Source organism: Pipistrellus kuhlii, unplaced genomic scaffold, assembly GCF_014108245.1.
Source record: "Pipistrellus kuhlii isolate mPipKuh1 unplaced genomic scaffold, mPipKuh1.p scaffold_m20_p_14, whole genome shotgun sequence".
Lineage (NCBI taxonomy): Eukaryota > Metazoa > Chordata > Mammalia > Chiroptera > Vespertilionidae > Pipistrellus > Pipistrellus kuhlii.
Window position 1 is genome coordinate 11,188,546 of NW_023425449.1, and position 16,416 is coordinate 11,204,961.

Below are 16,416 nucleotides of genomic sequence, written 5' to 3' on the forward strand. Positions count from 1 at the left end.
CTACAATCAGTTTTAGAACATTTTTATCACTCCAGAAAGAAATCCCATACCCACTAGCAGTCACTTTCCTTCACTGCTCCCCTTTCCTCCCTCCCATCCAGCCCCTACACAACCACTACTCTACTTTCAGTCTCTGCAGACTTAGCTACTATGGACATTTCGTAGAAATGGGATTATTTAATATGTGGCTTGTTGTAGCATGTATCAGTACTACACTCCTTTTTATAGCTGAGTAATATTTCACTGTATGTATATAACATATTTTACTCATTCATTTGATGGACACTTGGATTGCTTCCACATTTTAGCTATTTTTGAACAGGTACGAGTGTCTGTGTAGGCATATGTTTCCATTTCTCTTGGTTATTTATGTAGGAGTGAAATGGTTGGGTTATATATAACTCTGTTTAATTTTTTGAGGCACTGCCAGATTACTTTCCAAAACAGCTTCAACATTTTACATTCCCATCCATTGTATGAACGTTTCACTTTCTCCACAGCCTCACCAACACTTGTTATTATGTCTCTATGATCACAGCCATCCTAGCGGGTGTAGAGAGGTATCTCATGGTGCTGTTGATTTGCATTTCCCTAATGTCTAATGATGTTTATAGTTTTTTCATGTATTCTTTGGCCATTTGTATATCTTCTTTGGAGAAATGTCTATTCAGATCCTTTGTCCAATTTTATTATTGATATGCCAGGATTCTTTACACATTGTAGATACAAGTTTCCTTACCAGATATATGATTTGAAAATATTTTCACCCATTCCGTGGGTTGTCTTTTCACTTTCTTTTTCCTTTTTTCCCCCCAAACACGCCCACTCATTAGCTCACATTCATTGGGTCACAAGTCCACCATGGCACAGCTGGGTTTTCAGCTCAGGGTATCATGAAGCTAAAATCAAGATGTTACAGTTCTCGTCTGGCTTAGGGTCATCATCCAAGACCATTCATTTCCTTGCAGTTATAGGACTGAGGTCCTTCCTCATTTTTCTTCCAGCAGTATTCCATTATGTGCTAGTAAATGCACCACAGCTTTTTTATTCGCTCAACAGATGGACACATGGGCTCTTTCTAAAGCTTGGCTATTGTAAATAATGCTGCAATGAACAGAGGGGTGCATATATTCTTTTGAGTTTTTTTGTGTATTTTTTTTGGGGGGGAGGGTATTCTTAGAATATATCCCCAGAAGTGGGACCACTAGGTCAAAAGGCAGTTCTACTTTTAATTTTTTTTGGGAAATGCCATACTGTTTTCCACAGTGGCTGTACCACTGTGCATTCCCATAAGCAGTATGCTAGGGATCCCTTTTCTCCACATCCCCATCAACACTTGTTGTTTGTTGCTTTATTGATGGTAGCCATTCTAGCAGGTGTGGCTTTTCACTTGCTTAATTTTAACTAAGTGCTATTATTCAATCACTTAGGTTGCTTAAGTATTTTGTGCCATGTCTAACAGATAATTGTGTATTCTAAAGTCACAAAAGTTCATTTCTATGTTTTCTTTCTAACAGTTTCATAGTTTTAGCTCTTATATCCAGGTCTTGATCAATTTTGTGTTAATTTTTGTATATGTGTGTAATAGTATTTTCTTCTACTTTTTTTTTTTAACTTCTGAAGGTTGGTAATGATGTCCTTTTTATTTCAGTTTTTAATAATCTGAATCTTTTTTTCTTGGTCAGTATATCTAAGGGTTCTGTTGATTTTATCTATTGTTTTTCTATCTCCCTTTGATATTTTACAGAAACCTTAGAGAAAGTAAGGTGTTTGGGGCTGAAGCAAACACAGCTTCCTACCAATCCTTCCATTCAAATGGCCATGTGTCTGGGATGGCCCGAGTCAGTCATATTTCACACCTATTGTCTTATTTATTAATAGTGTCCACTGTTAGTCTAACATTTTTTCTGTTCAGATGATAAATTTTAGGGTCACTCTACTAACAGGCCTGGTCTGAAAATGGATTTCCTGTAGGTTTATATCCAGCTTCCTCCCACCCCTGGTGTTTAAGTGTTCCTTGCAGTCCTCACCTCAGGTATAAATAAAGTTAAAAATGAAATAAAGACAATACAAACATCAGATCAAAGGGACACATTTTCAGTCAGATTGGTGGGAATGCTTGCCAACTAAGGGAAAAAAGTAAAAGGAGTTAGTCTTGTCTCTCACTCTCCCTCACTCTGGTTTTTTTTTTTTTTTATTCTTTTATAAACAAGAATAAACTGTGCTTGAGGTTGTACAGAAATATTCCCAAGAACTGCTGCGGATAAAGTAGCCTGTGTTCACGAGTTACCTAATTTCCCATGAGGCCGAGTCCCATGTTCTGTTCTCCCGCTGCACCTGTGCACACACTCTTCCTCACAAAGAGGGCATGCCTAATACGACGTGACCCTTTTGAAGGGCGAGGGGGGGCACTCCCTCCCTTGAGAGAGAGGTCCTAGGTCTATAGGCTAAAGAAAAAACAGGAAATACACTATTTCTTTTTGCCACATGCCTTCCATGCCTGTATCAATGTACTCAAATCTATCAGGTGCCAATAATTCATTGCCCATTCTGTCTGTTCCCTACCCAGTCCCAGACCCATACTGGCTTTCTGATTCCATTCACTGCACACGTCTGCTTCTCTTATATAGGTGAAGGCAGCTGTGCAAACACACAAATATGCTTGATTTGAGGTGCATTTCATTCATAACAGGGGCCAGGGAATTATAGAGGTACAGTCATTATTTGTAGAGGTATTCTATGCTAATCAATGCCACTCGCACTATTAAACACATTTAATGTACTTCAGTTGAGTCCTAAAATATTTTGTTGTACTTTATTCATCTAGATATCTGATCTTTTGTGTTGGTCTGATTATTTCATGTTACAAAATTTTGTTTTGTTTTGTTTTAACCAAATGTACTTTTTTTGCCCCCAATTGTATTAGAATTTAAATTTATTGAAGAGAGGTTATTTTAGGAAAAGTTTTAAGACACTATACAAAAATTTTGTTAAGAATTTGCCTGATATCAAAGTTAAATCACAATGAAAAAATATATATATTTCAAGGTTTTCATTGGAATAAAAATGCTCATTAAAGGACAAGGGAAACGTTTACTGCTACAGTGATGAAACCAAGCTTCCTTAACAACGTGAAGATGATGGGCCAGCGACGCAAGACAATGGCAGGTATCTGACTTTGTATTTAACGTAGTTTGCAGAATACCAGTTGACTTTGTTCTTAGGAACACGTTTTAAAATGGCAGTGATGGATTTTCAGGCCTGGTTACACCTACCAGGAAAATGATGCAACCATTATTCACCGCTTCCAACTATGGTTTTTACTGGCATCTCCTACAAGTTACACTTTGGCACTCTTCTAAACATCATCAGGCCACAGGCTCAGTCTAAATCAAATATTTTTACAAACTAAACAATCCAGTGCTAAAAACTACCCAAATTACAAAGACCTAATGCTGTTTCCGTTCCAAGCACTGGGATATTTTATAGGAGGAAAAGTGCTTACTACATTAAAAGAGAAATGGTGCTTAACCCGAAAGAATTGGCCTGGCCAGAGCATGGGAAAAACAAGTAAGGATCGAACCTGCTCTGGCCACCGACTGACAGACATAACCCACTAGTGAGCTTTTCCTACCTTCGCATATCATGGGCCCACATAATGTATTGTCTAGGTAAGTTAGTTCATTTAGCATTGGGTCAGTTAAGTTAGATTCACACAGAAAAAAAATTCCATTTCATCCTCATAATAACTCCAGTCAATACTAGTAGAGTTACTAGTATGTCCCAGTTTACAGATGAAAAACTTAAAACACAAATACATGATGAGAAAATTTAAGAACCTGATGGTAAGTGGCAGAACCAGAATTCAAGGCCAGGCCATCTGACTGTAAATGTACAATAAAAAACTTGTTCAATGAAGTAAATGCCTTTCACAGTACCTAGTACTCTTAGTAGGGCCTACCGTTACCTTCTCATCGGGCCTTTTGTGTGTAGCCATTCCTCAAAGGCACCTTTTACAAGTGGGCAGTGTGGACTTCTGGAAGCACACATCCCTACGTGTTTCTCCATTCCTTCCATTACAACGTCCTCAGAATGAAGCACAATCTTTTTTAACATTACATTAGGAACAGCTTTTCTCCAGCTTATCTGTCCTGTCGGATCTACCCATCCCAGTACTGCCCAGCTATATCTGATATTTGTACACTTTCTTGTCCACATTGTTCCTGCTTCTTGTAAAACCTTCCCCACATTTTCTTCTGGGAAATACTGATTCATCATTCAAAGTCCACCCCAAATGTTACCTTTCTTACAAGTTTTTGCCCAATATCTCCTTCACCCCTATGGGCAGAACTAATTATTCTCTGCTCCTCATCCTCTTTTTCAGACATCTATTACTCACTATCCTGTTTTTATTTTATTTTATAATTCTCTAACTAGCCAGTTCACTCTTTTATTATCACTGTAAATGTACAATAAACATTTGTTGAATGAAGTAAATGTTCAGAGACTACTCCCAACAGATTCTTCCCCTGCCTCCCAAAAGAGTAGAGAAGTCCAAATTAGCTTTTAGGTAAAATATAGTAAAAGAACATAGCAGTTTAAACTGAGTTGATGATAGGACACTTACTAAACTATTGATTCCGAGGGCCAAACACCTATTGAATCTGAATCTCTAAAGATTTTCAACCAGTTTTCATGAGCATCTCTAGTGATTATCATCATCAAATTTAGAAAACACCCACTTACACATACATATATGTAACATCAATTAAAGAGCAAGGACAACAGAATAATAAAAAGAAGTTGGACCTTTAAAATGAATCAGAATAATACCCCCTTACCCTCCGCCCCCCCCTCCCAAAAAAAAATCACTGAATTCTAGCACTGAAAGGGGCTTCCACTTGACTTTCGCAATTCCCTTGTCTTAACTCTCTCATTTTATACAGGAGGATGCTAAAGGCCGCAGTGGTAAAGTGACTTGGCCAAGATCCCTCTGATGCTAGTTCAGATTTATTTTCATAATACCACAGCAGGCAAATTCTAATTTAATATAGATTTGTGGAATAATTCAAAGAAAATTCAGAAAATTATCAAATAAAACAGTCAAAACATATTTAAGTGTACAGTTTTCCTTATTTAAAAGAACTTTTTAAGAAACTTATAAATTAACCTATGGCAGCAAATTCCAGCAGTGCTAATTACTACAATATTTACCGTATTTTCTGGCGTATAAGACGACCCTGTGTTCTAGTAAAAAGCCTGCTCAGATTGGCCAGAGTCAGAGAGGCGGTCTATTAAAAAAAGAACTGGTGTTGCCTCGTAAGTGGGGGGGGTAGTCTTATACAGCGAATATAGGCCTAAACCTATGTTTTAACTGTAAAATTAGGGGGTCGTCTAATACGCCGGAAAATACGGTAAGAGTTATCTACTAAGAGCCAAGCCTATGTGTTTTTTTAAATCATATAATTTCTTCTATGAATAAGGTTAAGAATTAAGGAGTATTTCCCAAATTTAAAGATGAGGAAACAGACTCAGAGAAATCAAACAGGTTGCCAACCTTTCTAAGTCATTAAGTGGTTACGTCATTAAGGAGTATTTCCCAAATTTACAGATGAGAATTAAGGAGTATTTCCCAAATTTACAGATGAGGAAACAGACTCAGAGAAATCAAACAGGTTGCCAACCTTTCTAAGTCATTAAGTTTTTCTATGCATTCTATGCTTTTTATTACTTCATTAGAAGATTAATAATATAATTACTAATATAATAAAAATTGCTGAAGATTGCATTGAAACAAAGGCACATTTAATAGATATAAAATAAACCTTTTGATATGGATTTTGACAAGGAAAAATTTGACAATGCAACTTGGTAAAGGCATTTGCCTTTTGCTTTAGTATGAGACGAAATAAAATAAATTTACATTTAATTCAAGTAATGAAAGCATTAAATTCTATTTTAAATAATCAAGCAAGGCAGAGCTCTTTTTAAATAATCTGGATCAAGTCCAAATCCTCATATAAACTCAGGTTAAAATCAACCTAGCCCATGAGACTTCTTTCTCATGCTGAAACACTTTTAAAAGAATAATAATTTAAGATAAAAGATTTTTCATGGAGTTATTTTTCTCCAGTGAAATCACATTAGCCTACACAGACTATCAGTAATCTCTAAGTATAAATCTATGTACTCCCTTGAATTTGTCATTTAATTTATTCTTGTTTATTTAATTGAGGAGGAGTGGAAATTAAGTAAGTACTAAGAGGCTTCCATATACACAAAGCCAAAGGCCAATATCTTCTTGGGTTGTTTTTTTTTTTCTTTTTTTTTTTTTTCTAAGATTAAATGGTTTTTTCCAAGTATATACTTTTTTGATGGATGCCACCATGTTAAAATAAACTGTATCTACCTAGCTTTACATTTACCTAACCTTTCATTCCGGTCCTGAGGTGCTTTGACATCCATGAGACTTTACCACCAAATAGTATGAAGGCCTTCAAACATTTTCACTTTGAAATTATGCTCCAGGCTACTAACTAGTCCATGCAACAGGACATACTAAGCACCTAGTTTCATAAATGAATTTATGCTGTGTCCTGCTTGGGATACAGAATGAAGTAAAGATGCTATTCCTGCCTGTATTTTGAATCTTGCTGAATGAAGCAGGGGATGGCTTAATACAAAGGTAGACAAATAGGAATGTAAATAAGTAAGCAAACAAATAAAAAAACAAAACATTGCTCTAATTGCCTAAGAAAACTCCATTTTGGTAAGAGTAAAACACTGATTTAGAAAACATGAATTTATCACTGATTATTGGTTTCTGTGTAGAAAAGATAAAGCAGGAGAAATAAGCAGAAGCCTCAAGTAAATGGCTGCATTCTCATTTAATTCAGTGGGCAAAGGGAAAGCATTGAAGGTTTTTGAACAAAGGAGTATATAACCCTAAATAAACTTGGGAATAATTACTCCTGGTTGTTGTCTATAATGGACTGGCTTAACATGAGACAGAATGCGGAGTCAGTTAGGATGGTATCTACTATTGTTGCGCAGTAGTAAGTGCCATTGGGCAGGAACTGGGCACTCAATAAGAGACTTTATTGCAGTATCATCGCTGCCACAGATGTTATTACTGAGCACTCTGAGTACCAAGAACTGTGCGGAGCCCTTTATACCCTGACTTATCCTCGCAAGCCCCAAAATGCAGCCAACATTTTTGTGGCCTAATAAAGTTATGAAAGCTAAGAACAGCTACTCTTATTTGTATCTTATAGATGAGAAAAATCTAAGTTTAAACAAGTTAAGAAACATGCCCAAACACACAAATGGTAAGTGGTAAAACCAGGATCAGAAACGCAGACTGTTGGTCTAATGGCAAAGACAGCAAGCACTTGAGACCTACAATCTGAGTTGGAATCATGGCTTCATCACTTACCAATTATATGATCTTTGGGGTAGGGGGGAGAGAATCAGTGTCTCAGTTCCCCTTTTGGAATTTGGGAATATTTTATGAGGTTAAAGAAAGAACCTAGATAATGCTCCAAGAGTGCTTACCATGCTTAACTAGTAAGTATATACTATATGATCACCATCATTATCAGCTTTATCATTTTGAGTCCTCAGACATAGACTCCTAAAATTCTTACACATAGCCCTGACTGAGTAGCTCAGTTGGTTAGAGTATTGTCCCAATATGGCAAGGTTGCAGGTTCAATCCCTAGTCAATGACATAAGAACCAACCAATGAATGTATAAATAAGTGGAATAACAAAGTGATCGATCTCTCTCTTTCTCTCTCTCTCTCTCTGCTCCACCCCCTAAAATCAGTAAAATTAAATTATCCATTATATATATATTATCCTTCATCCATCTGTATTTTTATGGAAAAAATTAATGAAATCCATACTCTGAGAACATTATTTCTAGAAAGAAAAAAAAATAGGTTTATATAAAGACTAAGAGACTTTCCAGTCATTTTACTAGTGTTATAATAGAAACTAAAGTCAGATTCTGCTAAAAAAAAAAAAAAAAAAAAAAAAAAAAAAAAATTTAGAAAAACAAAACAAAACATTTACTACAAAATTCCTGTTCTAAAGCAGAAAACTGCTTAAAAGACTGCTTAGAAGGTGAAAACCCAATTTTAGGCAATGAAATTACTCCCATAACACATAACTATGTGGCAGTGACTACAAAAGCCAAAGCCTTCTTAGTACTAACAGTATCTTTCCAACATAGCTATTTGAGAATTAAATAAGCTATTGCATGTAATAAAAGAGTTTTTATTGATATACACTCTAAAATTCTTCCCAATTGTATAGTTTGTTTTTTTTTGCCAAAGCTACTCACAAATCAAGCACTGACAAAAATCAACCATATTTCAACCAGCTAATAAAATGTCCATACATAATTTATTTTATGTTTATTGCATTTTATATGGAAAGTTAATTTGTAGATTTAAACAACTATGTATTTTTATTGATTTTTAAAGAGAAGGGAGAGAAAGAAAAACATCCATGTGAGAATGAAATATCAATGGGCTGCCTCCTGCATGCCCCCTACCAGGGATCAGGCCTGTGCCCTTTTGGTGCATAGAATGAAACCCAATTAACTGAGCCATGCCGCCAGGGCAATTTGCAAATTTTTATACAACAAATTCATTCAGCTTATTGCAACAGTCGTATGTATTTTTGCAGCAGTAAGAGGTTTTAAAACTAAATGTATATCTTATTCTTAATTTTTTTCCTTTAATCTGTTTGCTAGTAAACTCTCCATAGAACACTACTTAGGGGAAGTGAAATTGACTGCCCCCCTTGTGGTCAAAGATGGCTGTCACAAGATGGCCAGCAGGGGAGGGCAGTTGTAGGCAATTTGGCCAGCAGGAGAGGGCAGTTGGTAGGGACCAGACCTACAAGGGACAGCAGTTGCGGGGGACCAGGCCGGCAGGGGAGGGCAGTTAGAGGCAATCAGGCCAGCAGGGGAACAGTTAGTTGTCAATCAGGCTGGCAGGAGAATGGTTAGGGGATGATCAGGCTGGCAGAAGAAGTTAGGGGCAATCGGGCAGGCAGGTGAGTGGTTGGAGCTAGCAGTCCTGGATTCTGAGAGGGAAGTCAGGCATCCCTTGAGGGATCCCAGATTGGATATGGTGCAGGCTAGCTGAGGGACACCACCCCACTACTGCACAAATTTCACATACTGAGCATGTAGTAATTCATATTCAGTTGCTAATCTAAGAGTATTTTTTTAGCTTTATGAAAATACAATAGGTCTATAATACTGTGTAACATTATGGTGCACACTGTGATGATTCGATACATGCACATATTATGAAATGATTATAATAAGGTTAGTTACCACATCCATCACCTCACCTAACTATCAAGTTTTGTGTGTGTGTTGAGAACATTTAAAATCTCTTTTAGCAACTTTTAAGTATATAATACAAAGTTAACTACAGTTACCATGCTCTACATTTGATTACCAAAACTCATTCATGTTTTAACTAGAAGTTTGTACTTTTTGACCACTATCATGCATTTCCCTAAACTCTAAGAATATTTATATAATCACTTTTTAATAATTTATTGATTTTTTTTAAGAGACAGAGAGGAAAGGGGAAGGGAGGGAGGGAGGGAGAGAAAGGAACATTGATTGGCTATTCTACCTATTCATGCACTCAATGGTTGAGTCTTGTATGTACCCTGACCAGAGACCGAATCTGTAACCTTGGCACATTGGGACAATGTAGCTCTAACCAACTGAGCTACCTTGCCAGGGTCTCTATATAATCACATTTGAAGCCTGAAAGATGATTATTTAATGTCCCAGACAAATTAGGCCCTCACTTTGGTCTTTTGCTAGGGTTTCTCTAGCTTTTCTATTAAAGTAGCCTATAAAAGCTAAAGCATTAGAGTTAAGAATCAGAACACTTGGTTTCAACTTAAAATGAACATCAAGTTAATTGGTCAACCTTAGACAAATAAATAAAAATTGATTTACAATGTTTTCTCATTTTAAAATGAGGTTATTTACTTTCCAAATTTCTTTAGATTAATGAAACTACTGGAAGTAGTTCAAGTAGTAGAAATAAGTTTAAAAAACAGAATGTTCCAAAATAACAAAATATTTGTTTCTACTCAAAGTGACATAACTTTTCATCAATCTTAACATTTCTGGGAAACATAATTTGTAAGTAGATTAAAAAAAGAAACTACCATACCTCAAGTTTTTTTATATATCAAAGAAGAATACCTTAAAAGTTATTAAAATACCCCCTTAACATATCTGTGTGAAGCTGGATTTTTCATCCTATACTTCAACTAAAATAGCATATTGGAACAGATTGAATATTGTACCAGATATGAGAATCTAGCTGTTGTTCATTAAATCATACATTAAAGAGATTTATAAGCAATGGAGAAAATGCCAGCAATTATTTTTGTTTTGAAACATTTAATTTTCAGAAAAATAATGATTTTAGGTCAGGGACAAATTGTTATAATAGCATAACACTAATCTCCAAATTGAAATAAGATACACAATAAGCAATTTCTAATACTTTTCTCTGAATTGTGTCCTTTACTAACAAACACACTGAGGCTTTTTTTTTTTTTTTTTTTTTTTATTGTTTGTGACTCTGGATGAGATACCTAGTTTTGTCTTTGGTAGGTAGCGTAAAACTTGCTTTTTGAGTCAGTAACACTATGTCATTGGTCATTATTATCAAGTGGAAAGAAGATACAACTCCAATGTCGTTGTGTCTGGCAGAATAATGGCTCCCTGAAGAAGTCCACATTCTGCTCCCCAGATCCTTTAATATGTTACTCATATGAAATAAAGGACTTTCCAGAAGTGATTAAGGTTGCAGATCTTGAAATTGGAAAATTATGCTGGGTTATGTGGGTGAGCTCAATCTAATCACAGGAGGTTCCCCGTCCCCCCCCCCCCCCCCACTTTTTATATATTACCTTTTTAAAAATATACTTTATTGATATTTTACAGAGAGGAGGAAGGGAGAGAAATAGAGAGCCAGAAACGTCGATGAGAAACATCGGGGATGTGCCCGCAACCAATGTACATGCCCTTGACCAGAATCGAACCTGGGACCTTTCAGTCTGCAGATCGACGCTCTACCACTGAGCCAAACCGGTTTCGGCTATATATTACATATTTTGTTAGTTTGTACTAATACATATTCATATTACAAAGGCAAGTTAGTACGAGAATTTTTCTTTTGATATTTGAATATGAAATAATACTGAACATTAAAAAAAAATCCTATTTGAATAACAAAGACAAGCTAAACAGCAACAACAAAAAATTCTTTCTTACAGGTCTACACTGAAGTGGATCTAATTCAGTTTTCTTTTTAAAAGCCTCCAGAGGCAAAAGCGTCAGAAAACCTATTTTAAAAAACTAATAAAATATTTGTTTACTAACTACAGGTCTTTGGCATCATTTTGTTTTCTACTGTTTTGAAGAAAGTTCTTTGTTTCTTCTTCTGCTCTTTTTATTGGTTCAGATGCACTATTTTTATCATGTTCACTCATCACTATCAAGTTAGTTTTCTTGCCTGAAACTGTACTTTTTCTTTTGCAGAAGAAAGGCTGGGCAGCTTTATCTCCCTTTCCTTTCCTTTAAATCTGCAAACTTTTGACTTCCATTTGTTTGGGGCAGTGGTTGGCAAACTGACTAGTCAACAAAGCCAAATGTCAACAGCACAACCATTGAAATTTCTTTTGAGAGCCAAATGTTTTAAACTTCTTCTAAAGCCACTTCTTCAAAATAGACTTGCCCAGGCTGTGGTATTTTGTGGAAGAGCCACACTCAAGGGGCCAAAGAGCCGCATGTGGCTCTCGAGCTGCAGTTTGCCGACCACGGTTTAGGGATTCTTGTTGATCTAATATGATTTTCTTCAATGCTTCTTTCCCACATGTCCATCTAGGATTTCCCTGTTGTTTTTTTGTTCCTTAAAACCCTTTTTGCATCTTTGGCTTTATCCAATGCTTCCTTAGCTTTTTCTTTAAATATCGATAGGATTATCCCCTCATTTGCTCCTCTGACAAAGTCTATCCATTTGATATCACCGTGATGTGAGAAAAGGATCTGCAAATCTTCTTTATAGGTTCCAGGCGTACAATTCTATATCATCTGTATGTTGTGCTGTGTACTTACCACTCCAAGTCAAGTCTCCTTCCATCACCATTCACCTTCTTGTTACCCATTTCTACCTCCACCCACACCCCTGTCCTTTTGGCAATCACCATAACGTTGTCTGTGTCAATGAGTCTTTTTTTTTCCTCTTTGCTTAATCCCTTCACCCATATCACACCCTCTGTCTGAGTCTGTCTCTATTTTGCTTATTAGTTCACTTTGTTAATTAGATTCCACATGAAAGTGAAATCATATCATACTTTGACTGGCTTATTTCACTTAACATAATACTCTCCAGGTCCATCCATGCTGTTGCAAAGATAAGAGTCCCTTCTTTTTCACAGCTGAGTAGTATTCCATTGTGTAAATGTGCACGGCTTTTGTATCCACTCATTTCTTTATGGGCATTTGGGCTGCTTCCAGGTCTTAGCTATTGTAATTAATGCTGCAGTTAACTTAGGGGTGCATATATTTCTGGTTGATGTTTTGGGTTTCTTTGTACATATTTCCAGAAGTAGAATTGCTGGGTTATTAGGCGGTTCCTTTTTTTAATTTTTTTGAGGTAACTCCATACTGTTTTCCACAATGGTTCCCTTTTCTCCACATCCTTTCCAACAGTTATTTGTTTATTTATTAATGATAACCATTCTGACAGGTGTGAGGTGATATTTTATTGTAGTTTTAATTAACATTTCTCTGATGATTAGTGATGTTGAGCATCCTTTCATATGTCTATTGGCCATCTGTATGTCTTCTTCAGAGAAGTTTCTATTCAGGTCCTTTGTCTACTTCTTAATTGGATTATTAATTTCTTTATTTATTTGGGTTTTGCTGAGTTTTATAAGTTCCTAATAATTTTTTATATTAAACACTTATCAGATGTATCATTAGTGAGTATGTTCTCCCATTTAGTGAGTAGTCTCTTCATTTTATTGATGGTTTCCTTTGCTGTTTGATATAGTCCCATTTGCTTATTTTATCTTTTATTTTCCTTCACTGAGGTAATATATCAGAAACAATATTGTTATGAGAAATGTTCAAGATTTTGTTGCCTATGTTTTCTTCTAAGATATATTTGAATAGGATATGTTTTCTTCTAGGATATGCCTTTGAGTCTAATATTTAAGTCTTCAATCCATTATGAGTTGGTTTTTTTGTGTATGGTATAAGAATGTGGTCTAGTTTCACTTTTTTGCAGGCACCGAACCCTGCTGAAGCAAATCACATGAGTTCTTAAAAGCTGAAACTTTCTTGTTGTGGTTAGAGATAGATATAATGGCAGAAGACGGGCCATAGGGATGTGATGTAATAAGGGCTTGAACCACCATTATTGGCACTGAAGATGGAGGGAGAGAATGAAAGAGGCTTCCAGAAATCAGAAAAGGCAAGTAAATGATTTCTTCCTTAAGACCTCCAGAAACACAGGGAGCTCTGCTCACCCTGATTTTAGTCAAATGAGATACTTGTATCAGAGTTCTGACCTAAAGAAATTAAAGATAATAAACTTACGTTGTTCTAAGCTATTACATTTGTGGTAATGGGTTACAGCAGCAATAGAAAACTAATATAGTGGTAATGTCAATTTTCATCCAAGTCTGGTTAAGAAGACTTACTGTTAGTAAGAAATTTCAGCTTCAACTTACTGTTAGTAAGAAATTTCTGGCTTGCATAGGTCCCTAGGTCTTGAACTGAACTTTGTATTTATAGTTTGCATTCTTTTTTAAACAGGACCAACTTTAGATCCTAGAAAACTTAGATCCATCCCCTGGAGAATGCTAAAAATATTAGAGGATTTTTCCCTATAGTATACACCCAAATTCCAAAGGTTGACAAACATCTTCTGAGACTAATGGGGCAAAGGTCTCTTTGAATTTATGTGAATATGGTTTTGTGAGAGGGAAAGCTTTGGGGGGAAAACAAAAGAAAAAGGGGGAAAGTTAACTTCAGGAAATATTTTAAGAAAACTAAAATTAATGACTTAAAAAATTTTATTGCATTATTAAGAAGAAATTACTTAAGTGGAAGAGACATTTATGAAATAGTTATATCCAGAACTACACTTATCTATAGACAATGATGAAGACAGTTTTTCTTTCCAAGTGGTTCAAATTTCAGAAGGACAGAAAAAATATATATTTTGGGGTAACTTCTTGAAAGAAACATCTCTACTCATATCATTGAGAGGTTGAGATTTGCTATTAACTACCAATAAATAATCAACTAAAAACTGCCTTGCAGTGAGTGTTACTTTTTCTCAACTATCTGGTTCCAGCTTATCTCAAGACAACAAACAGCCATTTATTTCTTGGACAGCAGCACGGATTGCCACTGGAGGTCAGTCTTGGGCTTTTTCTCAGGTCATCAAAAACCCCAGTGCAAGACTAACAGGTGAGGTGAAGGCCAACTACTGTGTTTCCCCAAAAATAAGACATCCTCCGAAAATAAGACCTAGCGCATGGGAAGATAAGACATCCCCTGAAAATAAGACCTAGTGCAACTTTGGGAGAAAAAATTAATATAAGACACTGTCTTATTTTCAGGGAAACAGGGTAATACAAATGACTTATAAAGATACTCTCCACTCAACATTAAACAAATCTAAAAGAACTTTCTAACAAATACCTGACCAGTACTCCGTAAAACTGTTACAGTCAGCAAAAATAAGTATGAGGAACTCTCATGGTCTAGAGCAGCCCATGCAAACATAACTCAATGTAATGGAGTGTATCCTCAAGGGGATCCTGGAGCAAAAAAGTAATTAGTAACTTTTTTTGTTTTGTTAAAAGTAAGGAAGTCTAAATATAGATTTGAGTTAATATTATGTAGTAATATGGGTTTATTAGTTGTGACAAATGTGCCATAATTTAATGTAAGATGTTAATTATTCAAAAAATGGAGTGCAGGGCATATGAGAATTTTCTATACTATTTTGGTAACTTTTCTGTAAATCTAAAATAAAAAAATTTATTTGAAAGTATCTATACATTGTAAAAATCAGTAAAACATTCAAGCAACTTATTAGTATCTAGATCTCCCTTTTGTTTTGGCAGCCAGGAAGTTAAGAGCCAGATCTGATGTTCAGGGCTTGTAAACAAAATTTATGTTGTTTTTGTTCATTTGGTCTTAATTTTTGGAAATCTTTTTATTTTACCACTAGAGTCCCAATTCATGAAATCAGTGCATGGGTAGGGTCCCTAGGCCTGGCCAGTGATCAGGGCCAGTCTGCAAGGCAACTGGTGGGGCAATCGGGGGCTCCCGCTGGCACCTGCCTTAGCTGACCTGGGGCCTGTGGACTGGGGCAGCTCCTGCATTGAGCATCTGCAAGCTGGTGGACAGTTGGTGTCATAGTGACTGGTCGTTTCACCTGTCATTCAACCATTTGCACATTAGGCTTTTATTATATAGGATTATTTGTGTGCATCTTTGCAGATCCCAAACTATATTTACTAGGAAAAAAAATTAAAATTTAAGTAGAATAAGCAGCATCCTCATCTCAAAATTTTAAGCCCTGTACCACTCTTTAATAGTTGTTCTGACACCTACGGTGTTTCCCTGAAAATAAGACATCCTCCGAAAATAAGACCTAGTGCAACTTTGGGAGAAAAAATTAATATAAGACACTGTCTTATTTTCGGGGAAACAGGGTACTTCATGGGATAAGAACTCATAAAATAGATACCCCTCAACTCCCTACTACTAAACTCCTGCATTATTTAGATCTGTGACCATCCTCTTATTTTCCCTTCTAATACATTAGAAAAGGTAACATTTGACCTAATGTCAAGCCCTCAACTTTTATTCATGGATATTATTTTCTCATTAGTGTAGGAAAGTTACACACTTGATTTTTCCTTATCACATATACTTCAGCCTCTCTTACAAATGAATCCTTCCCAGTGACATTTAAATATCTTTATCTTTTCAATAAACAAATAAGTAATAACCCTGTCTTGAATCCATAAAAAGACAACAGACAAGTCAACATTTTTTTTTTTTTTTAATTTAAGGGGCACCAATGAAATACTGAGCTGCTCAAGAGTTCAAGAAGGTGCAAGGAGGATCCATTCTGTGGCCTTCGGATGCAGTAATAGCTGAAGCCTATAACCAAACATACTGTGGCAGGAGAGTCCTGGCCCTTTGCCACTCAGAACAGGCAGGGAAATAATGGTCTGGAGCACTATCTCTCCTTCAATCCATGCAGCCATGAACCAGTTCATTTATTATATACTTATTGAGAAAGAATAATAATGAATTGTATATAATCTA

General features: G+C 36.0%; 1 protein-coding gene and 1 long non-coding RNA gene across 7 annotated transcripts in view; one reads left to right on the plus strand and one right to left on the minus strand.

Moving 5' to 3' along the window:
- The window catches only part of VPS13B (vacuolar protein sorting 13 homolog B), a 513,325-nt gene that overhangs the window by 193,443 nt on the left and 303,466 nt on the right, over positions 1-16,416 (minus strand). The window contains exon 34 of one of the 6 annotated variants that reach the window (XM_045581366.1): positions 14,804-14,891. The exons of the other annotated variants lie outside the window; for them this stretch is intronic. Coding sequence (XP_045437322.1) covers positions 14,835-14,891 — 57 coding nt within the window. The 3' untranslated portion in view covers positions 14,804-14,834. Of the gene's footprint in view, positions 1-14,803; positions 14,892-16,416 lie in introns of those variants that run through there. 6 annotated transcript variants of the gene reach the window in all.
- LOC118718184 lies at positions 11,582-12,104 on the plus strand. The gene is made up of 3 exons (XR_004987708.2): positions 11,582-11,662; positions 11,796-11,801; positions 11,883-12,104. It is a non-coding gene; the product is annotated as an uncharacterized LOC118718184 (long non-coding RNA).